This window comes from Penicillium soppii, assembly GCF_028829465.1.
Source record: "Penicillium soppii strain IBT 18220 chromosome Unknown utg000003l, whole genome shotgun sequence".
In the NCBI taxonomy this organism is placed as follows: domain Eukaryota; kingdom Fungi; phylum Ascomycota; class Eurotiomycetes; order Eurotiales; family Aspergillaceae; genus Penicillium; species Penicillium soppii.
In genome coordinates, this window is record NW_026643233.1 from 2,015,786 (window position 1) to 2,034,088 (window position 18,303).

Consider the following 18,303-nt stretch of genomic DNA (forward strand, 5'->3'; position numbering starts at 1 on the left):
GAAATTATTATTTATATTAAACGTAGCTATAAATTATTATTTTTACAATTAAAGAGATTAAATAATACTAATAAATAATAAGAAGTATCAAAAATATTTACTTATTTATATAATATTTAGTAAAAAGCGAAGTAATAAGCTACTATTCCTTAATAAATATGGCCGAGGAGTAGATTTCGATATTAATAGTCATATAGTTATAATAATAAAGCATTAGTTATAAGATAGACTTAATAAAAAGCTTTCTTATATAGCTAATAAATTATATAAAATTATAAAAAAGAGTAAGCTAGTTATTTAAATTAGAATTACCTTTATTTATTAAGGTATACCTTATATTTTATATTAGTAGATAAGCGATTAGTTAATAATTATCTTGATGATAATATACCCGTTTCTATAGACTAATAATTATTTAAGGACTAAATATAATTTCGTAAGGGGGTTATCACGAAGAATTTACAATTATACATCTAGAACCGGTTCTACCGTCTCCTACCGTCTTTATCAAACGTAGTTTATATTATTTAATTAATGTCTCGGGCATCACTACCTCTATTATTTTAGCGTGTTACTTCTTCCTTTTCCTTCTTTCTTTCTTTCCCTATATTTAGTATTTTAGTTGAATGCACTCTTTTTCATCAAGACTTAGCTCGTAATAATAGATAGTTAAAAGACATCGTTATAGTTTTTCGTTAAAGGGAAGTTCTATATAGAAAATAAGTATAAAATAACTAATCTCCTACCGGACTATATAATCGCTACGATACCTAATAGTCATATTTTTAATAAGAATAGAATTTAATAGCTTCAAGGATTCATAGAGATATCGTAATTCGAGTTTAGAAGGGTTAGAAACGCTTATTAATTATAGATAATTATTATTCGTAATATATACTAGAATTTATTAAGATTATATCCGATAAAAATTATATTCTATATTTATTTATCTTATATATAATATATCTATTATAACCATTAGATATTTGATTATTTTAGAGCTTTAGAAACTTTATTAAAAGTTATAATAATAAGATTATTTAATAAGATAGAAGTTTCGAGCGTAAAGTAGATTTTTTTCGCGAGATCTAATATTCTTATAGCGCTATTATTTTGTAAATTATTTAACCCCTTTATTATATTACTCCCGCTAGAAAAAGAAACTAATTAAAGGAACAATAATAATATTCGATACAGTAAAATACCAATAATTTCCTATCTTTAATTATTAACTCCCCGCCTAAAAGAGCTCTTCGGACTTAGAAAAGTACGTAGAAGCTTAAAGCTAATAATAATTACTAGATAATAAGCTTTATTTACGAATTACAAACGTACAAAGCTACTAGACCCGACTACGCGGTAAGCGACCTAGCTTACGGATTGGGTATGATAAGATAATTCGACTCTATTACGCCGTCATAAAGAATCAGATACTTAAATCACTACACGTTAAATTAATATAAAGGGCCTTATAGACGTTAATGATACTAATAGAATAATCTAAGTACGCGAAACTAAGAGATAGCTACTAAACATAAACGGCGTAAGAAACGGTGTTACTTATAATTAATAAGAATAGCTCTATTGCCTTATTACCCCGAACAAATAATATAATATTTAATCTAGAGGTAGGTTTATTATATCAGTACTTATAGTTTCAATTTTATAATTATCAAGTAGAAGGGGGGCGAAGAAAAAAAATTAACTGCGTTATATAAAAATTATATTAGACTATAGATTTAATTAAACTAACCCCGTGTCCAGACCAGTTATAGTAATATTTAAGAATTACTATCCTTTTTCTTTTATTTTAGAGATCTTAGATTATTTATTAGTATTAAAATTCTTTAGCAGGCTTAATAGTAGAGATACTTATTATTAGATTTATATCTAAGAAAAAGATAAATGGAACATAGCTTTTGAAATATATTATAATCATTTTAAATATATAGTTATATTGCTTAGACTTTTACATACTTTAATGATATTTTAAAGTTATATAAAGTTATATATAAAGGAGTAGTTAATACTATTGATATAATATATCCAAATAGTATCTTAATCTTTATCTTTAATGAAGAAAATCATATAGCGTAAATAATAAGCGAGCGGGCTACCTAAGCGAGCTGGACACCTACCTAAAACGCGTCTATAAATTAGTACTCAATTAATTTAACTACCTACTATACTACTGAAACGTACCTAAATCTCCTCTTAAAAGTTGGTAAAGTAGGATAGTAAGATCTTATTGGTAATATAAGCTATTAAGAATAAAGAAAATATCTCTATTCGCTAAGCTATACTTCTTTTTAATATACCTAAGTCTACTCTGCTTAGCCGCCTTCATAGCTAATAATAATATGTTAAGATAAAACTATTCTCATATTTCCACTCAAAATATTCGGTAAGCGAGTCACGATAATAACCGAGTCGCTATCCTATCCCTATCTATAGTTTTTAAATGTATTTACATTAACTAAAACGCCATTAAATTAATTAAGCTTGAAAAATAAGTCTATTTAGATATATCTCTCTTCTATGCCCTAGTAACCTATATATTTTATACCCTAGGGGGGCCGGCTTCGTAGTTAAATAGCTAATTCCCCGGATATACAAGGACCGGAAGAAAGTAGTTTAAATACTTCATCTAGCTATATATTGAATAAAACTAAGAAACCCTTAGCTAGGGGTCCTTATCTATCTACCTTTAAGATCTAGTCCGCTTCTACCTCTTTTTTCTTATTAGCGGTATATAAATCATTACTTTTTTTCGCTAAAATAACATCACTTAATCATATAAGTTGGTAGCCTTTAATAAGTTAGTTTATCGCGCGGTTTAATAGGCTTAGTAGACTATATGACTATATACGAAGTAAAGCTTTAATTAATAAAGCTTAGTAATATAGTTATTTCTTAGTAGTCAGGGCTTTTAGTATAAAATTGTAGCTTGATTTATTACCTTAGCATATAAGGGGAATTAAGATTCGAAGGTAAATATTAGGCCTTTTAAATTACGCGATTAAGATAAAAGATATTAGACTAGCTACTCCGAAATAGTTTTCTATAATATTAGACTTAATAGTCTCGATTCGGGGAAAATTAAGTTTATTGATATAATAAAACCTAAGGTAATATATATATTTCGATAAGTCGACTATCTAATTATTTTAACATCAATAAATAGCTAATACCTGGCGATTATAAAAGATATATATAAAGAAGAGTATATAAAAATATATTAATTTATATAATAATATTCTTTTTATAAACTTCATCGAATTTTAGAATTTCTATAATTGTCGAGTATTAGAAGTTAATAACATAAATAGTTATTTAAGCTAACTAAGGTTAATCTTGTTAAAGATCTACTTATTTAGACTATCCTTAAATTACTAATTAAAGTAAAAGGTTAATAGACTCAGAATAAATAAAGACTTTACCTTTAGAAACCATAGACGGAGGAAGTACTTATTTATCCTAAAGTAAAATTAGAGACACGGTCGCGTAAGATAGAATATAGTATATTAAAAATATAAGGAGCTTAGGAAATATTAGCTTTTTCTTATCTTTTAATAGCCTAAATAGCTAATAAGAGCCTACCCTCTTATCTTACTTTACTAAATGAATTAAGGTTTTGGAACGATTTAGTGGTATAGTAAGTAACAAAATAAATTAAGCACTAATTAACAAACGTATTTCAGGGTAGGGTAGTAACTCGGTTATAATAGCGACTAGCTTACCGAATACGTTATATATTACTAACTTAACTCCTTAGAATAAAACTACTCTCAAGATAAATCCGAAATATCCCTAATTTATATTAGAGCTAAGTATAAAGAAAAGCTCTCTTTAATAACTCGTTATAAAACGCGGAGATTTACCTTGGTTTAGAAGTATTAAATCCTTAGGATGATTATATAAAAATAGAGAACTTATTTATTCTTTTACCTTTATTAATTTACTAAAGATATAATAATATAGAATTAAGGAAGGAGTTTAAATTATTTTATTGATATCAACAACTAAATCTCTAGTATCTTCCTCCTCTTATAACTTATTAATAGAACTAAAGAAAAATATACGTAATTTAGAAATATATTAGTCTATATTAATTGACTATATAAGTACTTTTATGAGTAATATAACGCGCTCGAAAGTATAACGTAGTTCTATTATATTTTTATTTAATTTATAGAGAAAAACATAACTTTAATTAAGGAAATCGAACTTAGAGTTATTTATATGATATAAGATTAGAATTGTTATTTCAAAATTTCTTTACTTATTGAAATAGTTTATATGAATATAAAGTATCGCCGGCTATTCTCTTTAAAATAAGACTATAACTATCCTTTTACTTTGTATATTAGTTATATAATATTAGTTTTAGTTTAAGGAGTTGAGTTAGTAATATATGTTAGTATTTAATCTTTATTATAAAGTAAGGATCCGTATTCGTAAGAAATATAATATAATATATCGATAATAAGATGTATAGAAACAAAACCATATACAAAGAAGGTATATTTTATCTATTTTAGTTAATAATTATTATTCTTATCGTGATCTTTATTATCTTAATTATCGCCACGATTATTAGTATAATCGGCCGCTGTTCTCTTATAAGCTTTAGATATTATTTTATATATTATCTTTTTTTAAGAACATACTCTGAGAGAATGAAGAAAAAACAATCAATTACTACTAAAGTAACTAAGCTATAGTCAAACAGTAGAAATTTCCGCGCTCTAGGCTCTATACCCGCGTTTTCGCGACCGTGTTTTTCGAACCTACTATATTTAAGCATTAATTATAGTCCCTAAAACCCCCCTTACATTTTATTAATTCTAATAAGGCTAAGGGTAGTAAGCTATCTCCTTATCTTAGGGGTAAAATCATTAGCTAATATATAATTAGTACCAATATTATAGCTATTACCGAGTACTATTAATTGCCCGAATTAACTATCTGCTATACCTTCTAATAAAATTCGCGAATAAACCGGTATAACTATTTTAAACGATACATTTCTTCGGATATCTACATCTTCGGGATACGGATATTAGCGAGTACGTAAAAGACCTTAATTAAAGCCGGGAGTAGCCGCGCTACGGCTTACTTGGATTTTAGAGCGTCGTAATTAGATATAGGAAGACTAGAAAAAGATTATTTAGTTCGATAAATATTTAATTAAGATTAGAAAAGGTAGGATATAACGTTAAGTCTTTATACTACTATACTAAGAAATAGAAAAAGAATACGTTATTAGGTACTCGAAGTCTAGAGAAATCTCGATTATAATCTAAGGTACGATATTTAGTAGTGGTCGTACTTATATATTCAAAGTAAATCGCGATTGGTTACTAGTATATAATAGTCATTTAAGTTAATTATATCTCGAGATTCTCGAGGAAAATTTGCCTTAATTATATACAGATTCGACGCGGATTTTTATATAAGATAATACCCCGATATATAGTTTTAATTATTATTCGTAATTAGTTATAGGAAAATAGAATTAACTCTATAATCTAGCCGCCGTATTTACCAGACTAAATCTCTATTAAAAATATATAGGCTATACTTAAAAGAATCAATAATATACTAGACCCGAATATTAATAAATTAAAGGGCACTAAAGTACTCAGTAATTAATTACATGTTTTTCTGAATTAGCTATAAGGCCTAAGGAGAGATATTACAAGCTTATGTTAATAGGCTAATTAAAAGTATAAATCGGAGAGTTAAGGCTAGCTATTCTTACTACTAAGGGGTAGGATACTAAATATTAATATTTAAAAATCGTATTACTAAATTCAGGGGTTATTTCTTTATAATATGTAAATTTTACTAAGATATATATTAGATAGTAAGTGTAATACAGTGGGTTTAATAATAGTAGTTAAATATACTTATTTATAATAAGGACTAGAGCGTAGAGACTTTTACGGTATTACTATATAAACCCTAAGTTTAAAATTAAGGCTTAATATAAAATTCAATAAAGAAGCTTTCTTTATTATTCTTTAGGTAAATCGCTACCGCTTCCTTATTGACAAAGACCGTTAAGGATAATGGTTATGAAGGGGAGGATAAATAATAATAGTCTTCTAGACTATATAACAAAAGATAAAATAAAAGACTACTAAGTACTTTTTCTAATCTTTAGCCTTTTTCTTATTTAAGGTTTTACCTTTAGTCAATTTTAATAAAACTATATAAGATAAGAAGTAGCTAATCCGACTATATGATAAGGGAGTTCCGTTTATAAAAAGGATTTAGACGTACTATTACTAATCAAGATAATCTACCCTTAACGACTTTATTTAGGGGTATTAAAGGGAGCCCAAGCCTAGGCCTCTTTATAAAGGATAAGAATTAGCCTCTATATAAAGATATTATATTATTAACGCTCCTCTATCTATCTATCATATATCTATTACCGTATCTTATTAGATTAATAGGCTAATCACCCTTAATCTAATAATATTTTTATAATTGTCTATACTCTAAATAATATAAGACTTAATCTTGAAATCTATACTTGATATTAATTATAATATAATAATAGATCCGATAACTAGTAATCCTTACTAATAATATATATAATAATCTTTACATAGTTAATTACCGCTAAGGTTATCTAAAACTATCGAATATTTAATAGCTTATAGTATATATATATAAATATATATTTATATTAAAGTTTAAGATAAAGGATAAAGACCGTCTTATATTTAATAAGTATATATTATACTAAGAAGTATAATTATATTGTAGAACTAAGAATAGAACTATTAAGTATTAAAAAATCTAATAAGTATACTTCTACTATTTTTTAAGAAAGGTAATACCCGGTCTATATATTAGGTCGCTATGATATAATATAATCTTTATGCAACGAAGTTAAAATTTTATTTTTTTCTCGCCCCCCTTCTACTACTTGATAATTATAAAATTAAAACTATAAGTACTAATATAATAGACCTACCTTTAGATTAAATATTATAGGTCTAAAGGGCTCTTTTAGACGGGGAATTAATAATTAAAATAAGAAATTATTAGTATTTACTTTATCGAATATTATTAAGTCATTCCCTTAATTTTTTTTTCTAGCGGGAGTAATGTAATAAAGGGATTCAATAGTATAATCATATATTTTTAAAATCTCAATTGAATAATACGTAAAGTAAGTAATAACGCTCTAAATATTTAGAATCTTACCAAAAAAAATATATTTTACGCTTAATATTTCTACCTTATCAAATGACCTTATTATCATAACTTTTAAAAAAAGCTGTTAAGGGTTTAAAATAACGAAGAATTGAATAGATACAATTGATATATTATATACGGAATAAAGAAGTATCGAATAATAATATTATTAATTATAATCCCAATAAATTCTTATATAATTATAAGCGTTCTTAATACCTTTAAACTCGAGATTACGATCGATACCTTGATAATTCCTCGAAGCTATTAAACTTTAATTTTGTTAGTAATATAGCTATTAGATATTGTAGCGACTATATAGTCTAATAAAATATTAGTTATTTTATATACATATAATAGTCTTTTAGATGATATAATAAGAGATAGACTACTAAGACTACTAAGTACTCTTTCTAACCTTTAACCTTTTTTTTATTAGGGCTCTACTTAGTAATTTGAATAAGACTATATAAGATAAGAATAAGAGTTTTTATTATATAGCTAGAAAGTTCCGTCTACGAAAAAGACTCGGACGTAGTATCACTAACGAAGATAGAATTATAAACAATAACACTAATAAAGATAATATACCCTTAGTAGCTTTATTTAGGGATATAATAGGGCCTAAACCTAGGCCCTATTATAGAAGATAAGAAGTAGTCTCTATAAAAGAATACTATATTGTTAACGCTCCTCTGTCTATTTATTCTATAACTACCATTATATCTTATTAAATTAATAGGCTAATCACCCCTAACCTAGTAAGTAATCTTCTTATATAGCGACTCTAGGGTTAAAGCCGCTCGCTAGTTAACTATAATACAATTTTTTAGTTTAGCTAAGAACGCTCGTTTTTTAGTGTATAGATTTCGTTTATAGCTCAAAAAACCATAAAGTATATTTAGCCTAGTCTTAGATTTAAGGGATTAGATTTCTACGCCCTAAAGTTTTATCGAGATTAGCTTTAATGTTATATTCTTTCAAATAGATCCTTTCACTGAACTTAATCTAAAGAATAGTTGAAATTTAGATCTTAGTATGTATTATAACCTATTTATAAAATTGGCCTTTTTAGACTTATATTAATAATAAAATTATATAATATAATATTTATATCTACTATTATACTTATCGACTATTTAAGCTTTTATTAAAATATGAAAGTCTTTAGGCTTATACAATCTATTAATACTATAATAAGATATTAGCTATTATCTATATAATAACACTCATATCAAATGGAGTAGATAATTATAAATAACTCTTAGTTTAGGGTAGTATTATATAATCTAATTTTGATCCAAAGTATTTCTAAGACTAAATCGCTATAAAATGATATAACCCTCTCATATTAGGCTATAATAAAACTTTGATTATAAGTAACTCTTATTTGATATATCTATTCTAAATCGAACAAACTTTCTAAGGTTAAGATAATTTAGTTGATAATAAAGCCTTTCTTTATTTAATTTTAAACCTCTTATGTTTTTAATTTTTCTTATATAAATACCTATTTAGTCTATAGGCAGCCTTTAATAAAGCGTGAATAGAAGTTATAGAGTCGTAATAATTTCTGTAGATTATAATACATAGTAGATTTTTCTTGATCCTAAATATTATTACTTTACTTATATCTATTCTAGTGCCCTATATTATAATAAACATTACAGCCCTTAGCTTATTGCGATAAAGTTTTACTTAGATAATCTAAATTAAGCTCGGCCTTTTTAAGGTATTTAAATATTAAGTACAATATTTTTATATAAGTATCTTTTTAGTAAGATTTCAAGACTAAATACCATCTAAACATACTACCTAAATAATACAAATCTGATGATAAGTGTCACGAAGAATTCAGTATTAATAATCCGGAACAGATTCTATCGTATTCTACCGCCCTTCATAGGAAAGTAGTTTACATTATTTAATTAGGTACCTTAGGGATCACTACCTTAATTATTTTAACGCGTTATTTCTTTCTTCTTCTTCTTTCTTTCTTTTCTTATATCTAGTATTTAGTTAAATACACTCTTTTTTATTAAGGCTTAGCTCTTAATATAATACTAAATATCACTAAAATACCTTATTGAGTAGTACGATTATATAAATTATTATTATAATTAGGTTTTAGTCCCGCTTACCTTTATTTCTTATTCTTTAGTATTATAAAGCTAAGACCTCCGAACCGAGCCGAAAGATCGATAGAACCGACTAATTAGTAGTAGAAATAACTAATTCGAAGAAGAACATTTCTCGCGTATCTTATAGTAATAAATAAAATATAATAATAGTAATAATAAAAAAGAAATAGATATATGTAGTCTGAATTTACTTAACCTCCCTTCTTTCGATTCATTAATACTAATATAAAGACGAATCCGAAGTATTGGTAATAGTTTAGTTAGTTTATTCGTATCTAAATTTATTAATTATATGTATATCCTTATTTAGTAAGATATATATGTACGCTCTAAAATACTAATTAAAGTATAAAGAGCTCGATACTAAATTTAACAAGTTAGAAGCTAAAAAGAATACTATTAATAAAGAGCTTAAAGAAAGTATTATACTTTAAAAGTAAGCTAATAGAGAGCGTAAAGAAGCGATTTACTTACTTAATAACTATAAAGAATAAAGATAAATGTTAAAATATGACAACATATTAGTTATTATAATTAAGAAATTGTCAATATAGTATACCGATTATAAAGGCTATAATTAAAACTTTTTACATTTAGAAAACGACTAAGATATCTAATCCTCTTGTAATAAGTAATAATTAGGAAATTCGCTTCGAAACTTGATGAATAATAATTTAATAAAAGCTACTTACTAATATAGAATATTATCTTAATCTAGTTTGCTTTTTATTAATGTATATCTCAAGCTATTATAAAGGAAAAATATAACTATATATTATACTATTAATAAATCCTAAATTAGCTACTTATTATACTAATATAAAAGATATTCCTATATACTCAAAAAAAGCGAAAAACAAAACTTCACTAATTTTCTAGCTAGCTTTATATAGCTTATTAAAGAAGTATATATTCTAGTAAAAAACTATAAACAAAATTTTTATTTTATACTTCTATACCGTTATAAATCTAATAATACTCTAAAAGAATTGGAATATAATATCTTTGAATTAATTTATTTAGATCTATATTAGCTTATCTTATAATATTAATATCTAATAAAAATCCTAATCTAATAGCTGAGTTTAAGTCCTTAATTCTCGAAATAACCTTATCTTATTATTAATAAGGTTAATCCTTATAACTCAAATCAAGAAAAAAAAGCCTAAGATTTACTTTATTATCATTTACTAAAAGGTAAATACTAATAAAAGAAAGATATTGTCTTTACTATAAGGAGTAAAGTTATATAGTCTATAGTTATCTTAGAAAGATAGGCCTAATAATTATTATAGTATTTACTTAAGTTTTTACTTATAATCTTACTCTTTATATTATTAAATTCAAAGAGTTTAAACGTTCAGGTCTAAGAAAAGCACTTACTTAAGCGAGGTCTTCCTTATAAGCGCAAAGAAGGTCTTACTTCACATATTAAATTCATAGAAGTTTATATAATAATTTAGTATTTAATATAGAATTAACAGCTAACAAATATTCCTTTTTTTAATTAGTATTATATAATATCAAAATAAATAGTTTAATTTCTATTAATATAACTTTAATAGCTTAATTATATTAATAATAAGCTAGCTTAACTTATTACTTATATAATTGTTCTCTTAATATATATTAAAAGATACATGTATTAATAAGCAGTAGTGTTGATAATAGATCTTAGAGAATATAACTTAAGATTTAAATAAATATAACTAATATAAAAAAATTTTCTACTTAATTATTACTGTGAAGGGCTACAGCTGAATTGATTCAATTAGGCGGTGCCTGCATGCTGTTTATCTAAATCTTAGAGAACCGTAAACAAAGGAGCGGTCAACTGCTGTATAGTGTTCCCTAGGGCGGTCAGGCTACCCGTTCGGCAGTATCGGGTGCGGTGTCTGCACGGGCAAAGCCCGAGCCTCAACGTGGCCCTGGCCCGTTACAATACCCCCTCCTTAGGTTCGGACCTGTAAAGGGTCACGCGGGAGCTCCGGCCGCTGGCAGGGGGTCATCCGTGGCCGAAACGGCCCCGAAACGCTCCTCAAATCTGTCTAGGGCGCTACAGTCATCTATAGATGCTAGTGGTTCCCATATGCATTACGAGTAGCCAGTCCACCGAACTAGCACCTCTCTCCTAGAGCCTCGACCCACTCTCTTAGTACGGGCCGCTAGGATTTCTTCCACATCGTATTCCAGTTCCCCATCGATCTCCAGGGGTGGTGGCTGCGGATCGTCCACGATTTGCGAGGGAAGCGGGTCATCGGCTGCAGGCCGAATTAGGTCGACGTGGAAAACTGGGTGAATTCCGGTCGGAACGCCCAACCGCACTGTATGGGAGGATGGCACTTCTAGCACTGTGTAGCGGGCATGAAGCCAGTCTAGCTTCTTGTACGGCCGTGTCGATCTCACGTTCCGTAGGTTTAACCATACTTTGTCGCCTGTTTTATACACTGGTGTAGCTTGGCGGGTTCTGTTCGCTTGCAGCTGCTGCTGATTTTGTGTAAACGCTATCGACGCTTATGCCCACTCGGTAGCGGATCGGAGTCGATTCGCTAGCGCTTCGCCTGCCTCCCCGGGTCCCGATAATCCCTCTTAGATTTCTTTACTCCCTGTCTGTATCGGATCGATATGGTATCCATATGTAAAGAAGAATAGAGATATTCCAGTTGACGCTGCCTTCCGATTATTGATTGCTACTACTACTACTGGTAGCAGCTTTATCTAATCCTCTTATGTGTAGTAAGTAAATGCTCGTAGGATCTTTTCAACCTCTTAGTTCGCTCTCTTAGTTAAGCTATCTAACTACGGGTGGAAGGCGGTAGATAATCGGCGGCGAATCTGTAGCCTTTCGCACACCCTTTTCTAGAAGTCGCTCACAAATTAGGTTCCCCTATCGCTTATAATAGCAGTTAGTAAACCGTGGTATATATAGATATGCACTAAAAAGGCCTCAGCTAACGCGTCGGCGGTGATTAAGTCTATACCGATAAGTATCACGCTTTTCGTTAGCCTATCGGTAACGACTAGGCAGTTAGTCGCTTTTCTCTCTCCTATAGCTAGGAAGCCGGTAATAAAATCTATTAATATCTCTGCCTAGATGCGCTAGGGAATCGGCAGGGGTTTTAATAGGCCGTGTTTTATCTCCCTCTAGATTATACTTCTTCCGCAAACGCCACAGTTCCGTAGAAATTGTCGTATATCCGCTGCTACTCCGGGCTAGAACCATTGTCGAGACAGTATCGAATAGGTAGCGTCTCGTCCTAGGTGGCCGCTTAAATAAGAATCGTGTACTTGCTAGAGGATTCTTGTTCTTAGAGGCTTAGAGTTAGGAACCTATAAACGACCACGAAACCGTAGTAGTCGACGCTCGTCTAGCTCGTATTCTGCTAGGCTCACTTTCGTGTCTATATTAGCTGGTATTCGGCGATATTCTTTCAATATCGCGTTAGAGAAGGCTCGATAGGTTACGTCAGTCTTTCGGGTAGTTTCCTATAATTATTGTATCTCTAGGTCCTCGAACATTCGTACGGGCGCTTCGAAGTCTATTTCCTCTTTATCTTCTTTAGGCTCTCTCTATAGTCTACTAGTCCGGACCGTAACGTCGGCGAATAGGGCCCGAAACCTATATGAAACGCGCTCGTCGTTAGCGTCCTACGGCATATCTTGTTCTCTTCGCGATAATACGTCTAGTCTCACTGCTTATTTCCCTAGCCGATATTGTAGGTCGAAGTCGAACTCCGCTAGCACATCTGACTATCGTATCTGCCGTTCGGATAGCTGCCTTAACTTATAGAAGTATCGTAGGTTCTTATAGTCCGTTACGATAGCGAATCGTAGAACCATCTTTAGCTCTAGGCGCCATTCCTTTAGGGCTCGTATAATAGCTAGGAGTTCCTTATCGTGGATTTCGTAGTTTACCTCTACCGGGGATAGCTTCTATAAGAGGTATATATAAGGTGCTACGACGCTATTATCCTACACTTAAGATAATACTACGCCTATAGCCTAGCCGGATATATCCGTTTCGACTATTGTTTCTCGTTCCTCTTCGAAATGCACTAGAATCGGTGCCGAAACGAAGAGATTCTTTAGTTCTTTAAAACTCCGTCTATAGTTATCGTCCTATTTAAAAGCTTCGTCTTTCTTGGTTAACCTCGTAAGAGGCGTAGTAAGCTCCGCGAATCGGGGTATAAACGGTCGGTAGAAGTTGGCGAATCCTAGAAAGCTTCGGATATCTTTCATAGTCTTAGGCGCCTTCTATGACTTAATCGCTTCGACCTTCTTAGGGTCGACATATAGACCCTCGCCTACTTTCACAATATAACCTAGGTATTTTATAGCGTGTTATTCGAATTCTGACTTCTTAATGTCGTATTAGAGCCTAGCCTCTTGTAGTTTCGATAAGACTTCGTTCACCTTTCGGCGGTAATCCGTTATCGAACCGTTAGAGTAGATGATAATATCATCTACGTACGCTAAGACAAAGTCGTCTAGGTACTCTCGTAGCACATGATTAATATGTCGTTAAAAGGTGGCTAGGGCGCCTATTAGGCCGAATAGCATAACGTTCCACTCGTATAGGCCGTATCGCGTACGAAACGCGGTCTTATATTCATCGCCTAGCTATACCCGAATCTTATAGAACGTAGCTATCACGTCTAGCTTCGTGAACTACCGTGCCCTCGACATATTCCGTAGCGTCTCACGAATTAGTGGTAATAGGTATCGGTCTTTAACCGTCAGTTCGTTTAGGCCTCGGTAGTCGATATAGAATCGAATGCCGCCTCCTAGCTTTCGTACCAGAAGCACTAGCGAAGCGGCTAGTAATCGGCTTACGCGGATAAAGTTCTTATCTAGCAAGTCAGTAAGCGTTTTACGTAGTACTAGTAGTTCTTCTCGGTTCATTCCGTATAGTGGTCCGTATAAGGGCGGGGCTTTATTTCTATTATCGTCGGTTTTCAGCTAGATCCGGTAGTCGGTTCTAGGGCGATTCGGGGACAGTTCGTCTACTAATCGTTAGCTAAACACGTCTAACCATGGCTAGTAATGTTTAGGCAATTTCGTCTTTAGGTCCACTAGTTCCTTTGGTCGTAGTGCCTTCTTAATATCCGCTATCGAAACTCGGCCGATTCGTAGCCGATGGTCGGTCGATGCGTTTTCGAAAATCCGTCCGCATTCCTATACACTTGCTTTCTGCACTTATAAACGTTTAACCTTCTAGGGACCGATAGATACATCTCTACGGTTCTAACACCGCGTTCTAGCTCCTTCCTTCGAGAATATATCGATATACCCTCTATTCGCTAAGCTCTTCCTTTTTACATCCGTTTCCTAGGGTTTCCCTAGAATAAGATCGTCGACTTATCCCGGGATCACGTACGCAAATACGCCTTCCTACTTATGGCTATATATATCGAGGTCGAAGTAGGTAACGTATGTGATTCGACCCTGTTTCGCTAGCACGCCGTCTAATCTTAGGGGCTTAGGAAGTTTAATACGCGGGAGTTCAAGAGAGAGAGAGAGTTTTTCATTAATTATAACGTAGCTATCGCACCCGCTATCGACGAGACCCTTAACGAATCGTTCGCCATTCAGGCACGTATCGACATAGAACAGTGGTTCGATGCTCTTCTCTAACTTCTTGACTCCTTCGAGCTCTTATTCGCGACTAAGAACAAGAGCTACTCTTTTTCCGATCTAGATGATTCGACAACCGTAGTGGATTCGGTCTCGCTAGATGACTCTATGATAGCGGCAACTTCCTCGCGCTTCTTACTCGAAACGGTCTCGTTTCGGGGCTTTCTCTCAAGTTTGTTAGTGTGCCTCCGGTCCTCGGGACGTCTTACAGGTTTTAGGGGGCATAATGCGATACGGTATTTCGGTCGCCTATAACGTATACAAAGTCCTTCTTCACGACGTCTGTCTCTCTCCTCTTCGCTTACCCATTTCGCGCGTTTACCGATAAGGTCTCGATCCCGATTCGGGTCTGAATCGGTGGCGAATCGGTTCACTTTCACTAAGGTAGGTTGCCAGTCTATTAGATCGTAAGTTTCTTCGATCTAGGCAGTAGCTGCTATCGCACGTTTTAGTCGGTTCTATATCGCCTAGAACCCTGACAAGTCGGCGCTAATTCGGTGTAGAAGATACACCATTTCGTTAAAGGTGCTCGGCACACCTCGGTTCACTAGGGCTGAATACGTCTCTTTATTCAGTGCCATAACTAGCGTATGCTTTTTGGAATCATCGGGCCATTAGAGGGCACCCGTATCGGCTAGTTCTCTCTCAAAACTCGGTAAGAATCTTTCAAATGATTAGTTCGGTTTCTGCTTTAGCGCATACAAACGCTATACGGCTCTCGCTTTAACGTTCGGATCGCCATAGATTCGCTCTAGATACGATAGCAAATCTTCGGGGGTTCCGTTCTCACGTCTCTCTCTCATAAAGGTGGTGGTGTTCTTCAACGCCATCTTTTCCAGGCGAGAGTAGATATATGCGCATTAGTCCACGGGGGAACCGAGGCACATTCCATCTACTCTCAATTTATTCTCGATTGTCACGAAGAATTCAGGATCAATGATCCTGAACCGATTCTGCCGTGTTCCACCGCCTTTCGTAGTTCGTGTTTTACATTGTTTGATTGGAGGCCTCAGGCATCACTACCTTAATTGTTTCAGCGTGTTGTTCTTTCTTTCTTCTTCTTTCTTTCTTTCCCCATGTTTAGTATTCTAGTTGAATGCACTCTTTTTCATCAAGACTTGGCTCGTAACATAATACTAAACATCACCAAAACACTTTACTGAGCAGCACGACTGTACAAACCATCATTGTGATTGGTTTCAGCCCTGCTCAGCCCCACTTCGCGTTCCTTGGCATCGTAGAGCCAAGACCTCCGAACCGAACCGAAAGATCGACAGAACCGACCAATCAGCAGCAAGAATGGCTGATTCGAAGAAGAAGACTCCCCGCATGACTCGGAGCCAGCAAACGAGACTCGCTGACAGCGATGATCAAGAAGAAACGACCACACATGATCCGACTTCGATTGAACTCCCTCCCTCCGACCCTTCGTCACCAATACGAGGACGAAGCCAAAGCACCGGTGCTAGTCTAGTTCATTCGCATCTAAACTCACCAGCGGTACGCGACACTCTCGCTCGGCAGGATGCACGACAGCGCTTCGAAACAATGGTCAAGAAGTACAAAGAGCTTGAAGTCAAATTCAACGAGCTAGAAATCAGGAAGAATGCTATTAGCAAAGAACTTGAAGAAAGCGTCATGCTCCGAGAGCGAGCTGATGAAGAACGTGAGGAAGCGATTGCTCACCTGATGATCGCAAAGGAGAAAGAAAAGACGGCAGTGGATGCTAGAAATGAGATGGCATACCAGCTGCTACAATCAGGAAACCACCAGCGCAGCGCATCGATTGTGGAGGCTGTAGCTACAATCCCTCGTGTTCAGAAAACGACCAAGATGCCTGATGCTCCTATGCTAAGTGATGGCAAGGAAGTTCGCTTCGAAACCTGGCAAACAGTGATCCGACAGAAGCTGCTTGCTAATGCAGATCATTACCCCGATCCGATCCACCGAATGATATATGTCCAAAGCCGTTGCGAAGGAAAGGCACAGTTACACATCGCACCAAGAATGGATCCTGAATCAGCTACTCACTACACCGATGCAGAAGATATTCTCATGCACCTGAAAACAGTGTTTGCCAACCCAAACAGGAAGGCCGAGGCATACACTCAGTTCCACAAATTGAAAATGAAGCCAAAGGAGAACTTTACCGATTTTCTGGCTAGCTTCATGCAGCTTGCCGAAGAAGCATGTATTCCAATCGAAAACCGCAAGCAAGATCTTTATCTTATGCTTCCATACTTGCTACAAACCCAGGTGATGCTCCAGAAGAATCAGAACACAGTATCTTTCGATGAATTTGTCCAGATCTGTATCAGTCTGTCCCACGACATCAACGTTCAGCAAGAATCACGATCTGGTAACCGAGCACGAATTTCCAGTTCCGGAAACAATATCACTTCCTCGTCGACAGGTTCAACCTCCACGACTCGAATCAAGAAAGAAAACTCAGGATTCACTCCGTTGCCATTTACTGAAAGACAAACACTGATGAGAGAAGGACGTTGTTTCAACTGTAAGGAGCAAGGCCATATGACTCGTGATTGTCCCAAAAAGACAGGTCCAGCAACCACTGCAGCAATTACTCAAGTTCCTGCTCGCAACCCCTCTCCTCGCATCGAACTGGAAGAATTTGAAAATCAGGATTCGGGAAAAGCACCTGCCTAGGCGAAGTCTCCCTCCTAGGCGGAAAAAAGGTGTCACTTTATTCATTGAATTTACAGAAGTTACTTGGAAGTCCATATGATAGTTTAGTGTTTAACACAGAGCTCATGATCAATGGACGTTCCTTTTCTATTTCAGCACTATGTGATACCGGAGCAGATGGTTCAATTTTCATCGACACAGCTTTAGTAGCTTTGCTATGCCAACAGCAAGGTCTACGAGTTCAGAGGTTAGAAAGGCAGTGCCCAGTGAATGGATTTGATGGCAAGCCAGCTAGACCTATCACTCATGCAGTTATTCTTTCAATGTACATTGAAGGGCATGTCCACCAGCAGGTACCTATGCTGGTAGCAGATCTTGGAAAACACGACTTGATACTTGGACGAATATGGCTAGCGCAACATGACGTTTTACTCGACTGTCGCCGTCGTCGAATGATTTGGCCACATGAACCAACCTTGTTTGAAGAAGTATGCAACCAGGTTTCCCTTCCCACTCCGATCACGATACTCAAGAAGCCTATTCCAACAAGCACCGCCAGTACGCATCAAGCAGATGCAGACCGACGAGACAAGCTACTTGAACAAAGCATTGACCTTTCACCACGGAAGCATCAAGATCACCAATGGCAGAGAGCAAACCTCGAGAA

The 18,303-nt window shown here is 33.7% G+C and overlaps 1 protein-coding gene across 1 annotated transcript; it reads right to left on the reverse strand.

Moving 5' to 3' along the window:
- Positions 1–11,450: 11,450 nt before the first annotated feature.
- N7529_002896 (uncharacterized protein) lies at positions 11,451–11,781 on the reverse strand (the record flags this gene model as incomplete). The annotated part of the gene is made up of 2 exons (XM_057238424.1): positions 11,451–11,731; positions 11,763–11,781. The coding sequence occupies 2 exons, from the start codon at positions 11,779–11,781 to the stop codon at positions 11,451–11,453; spliced, it is 300 nt and encodes a 99-aa protein (XP_057101035.1).
- Between the last annotated feature and the right edge of the window lie 6,522 nt (positions 11,782–18,303).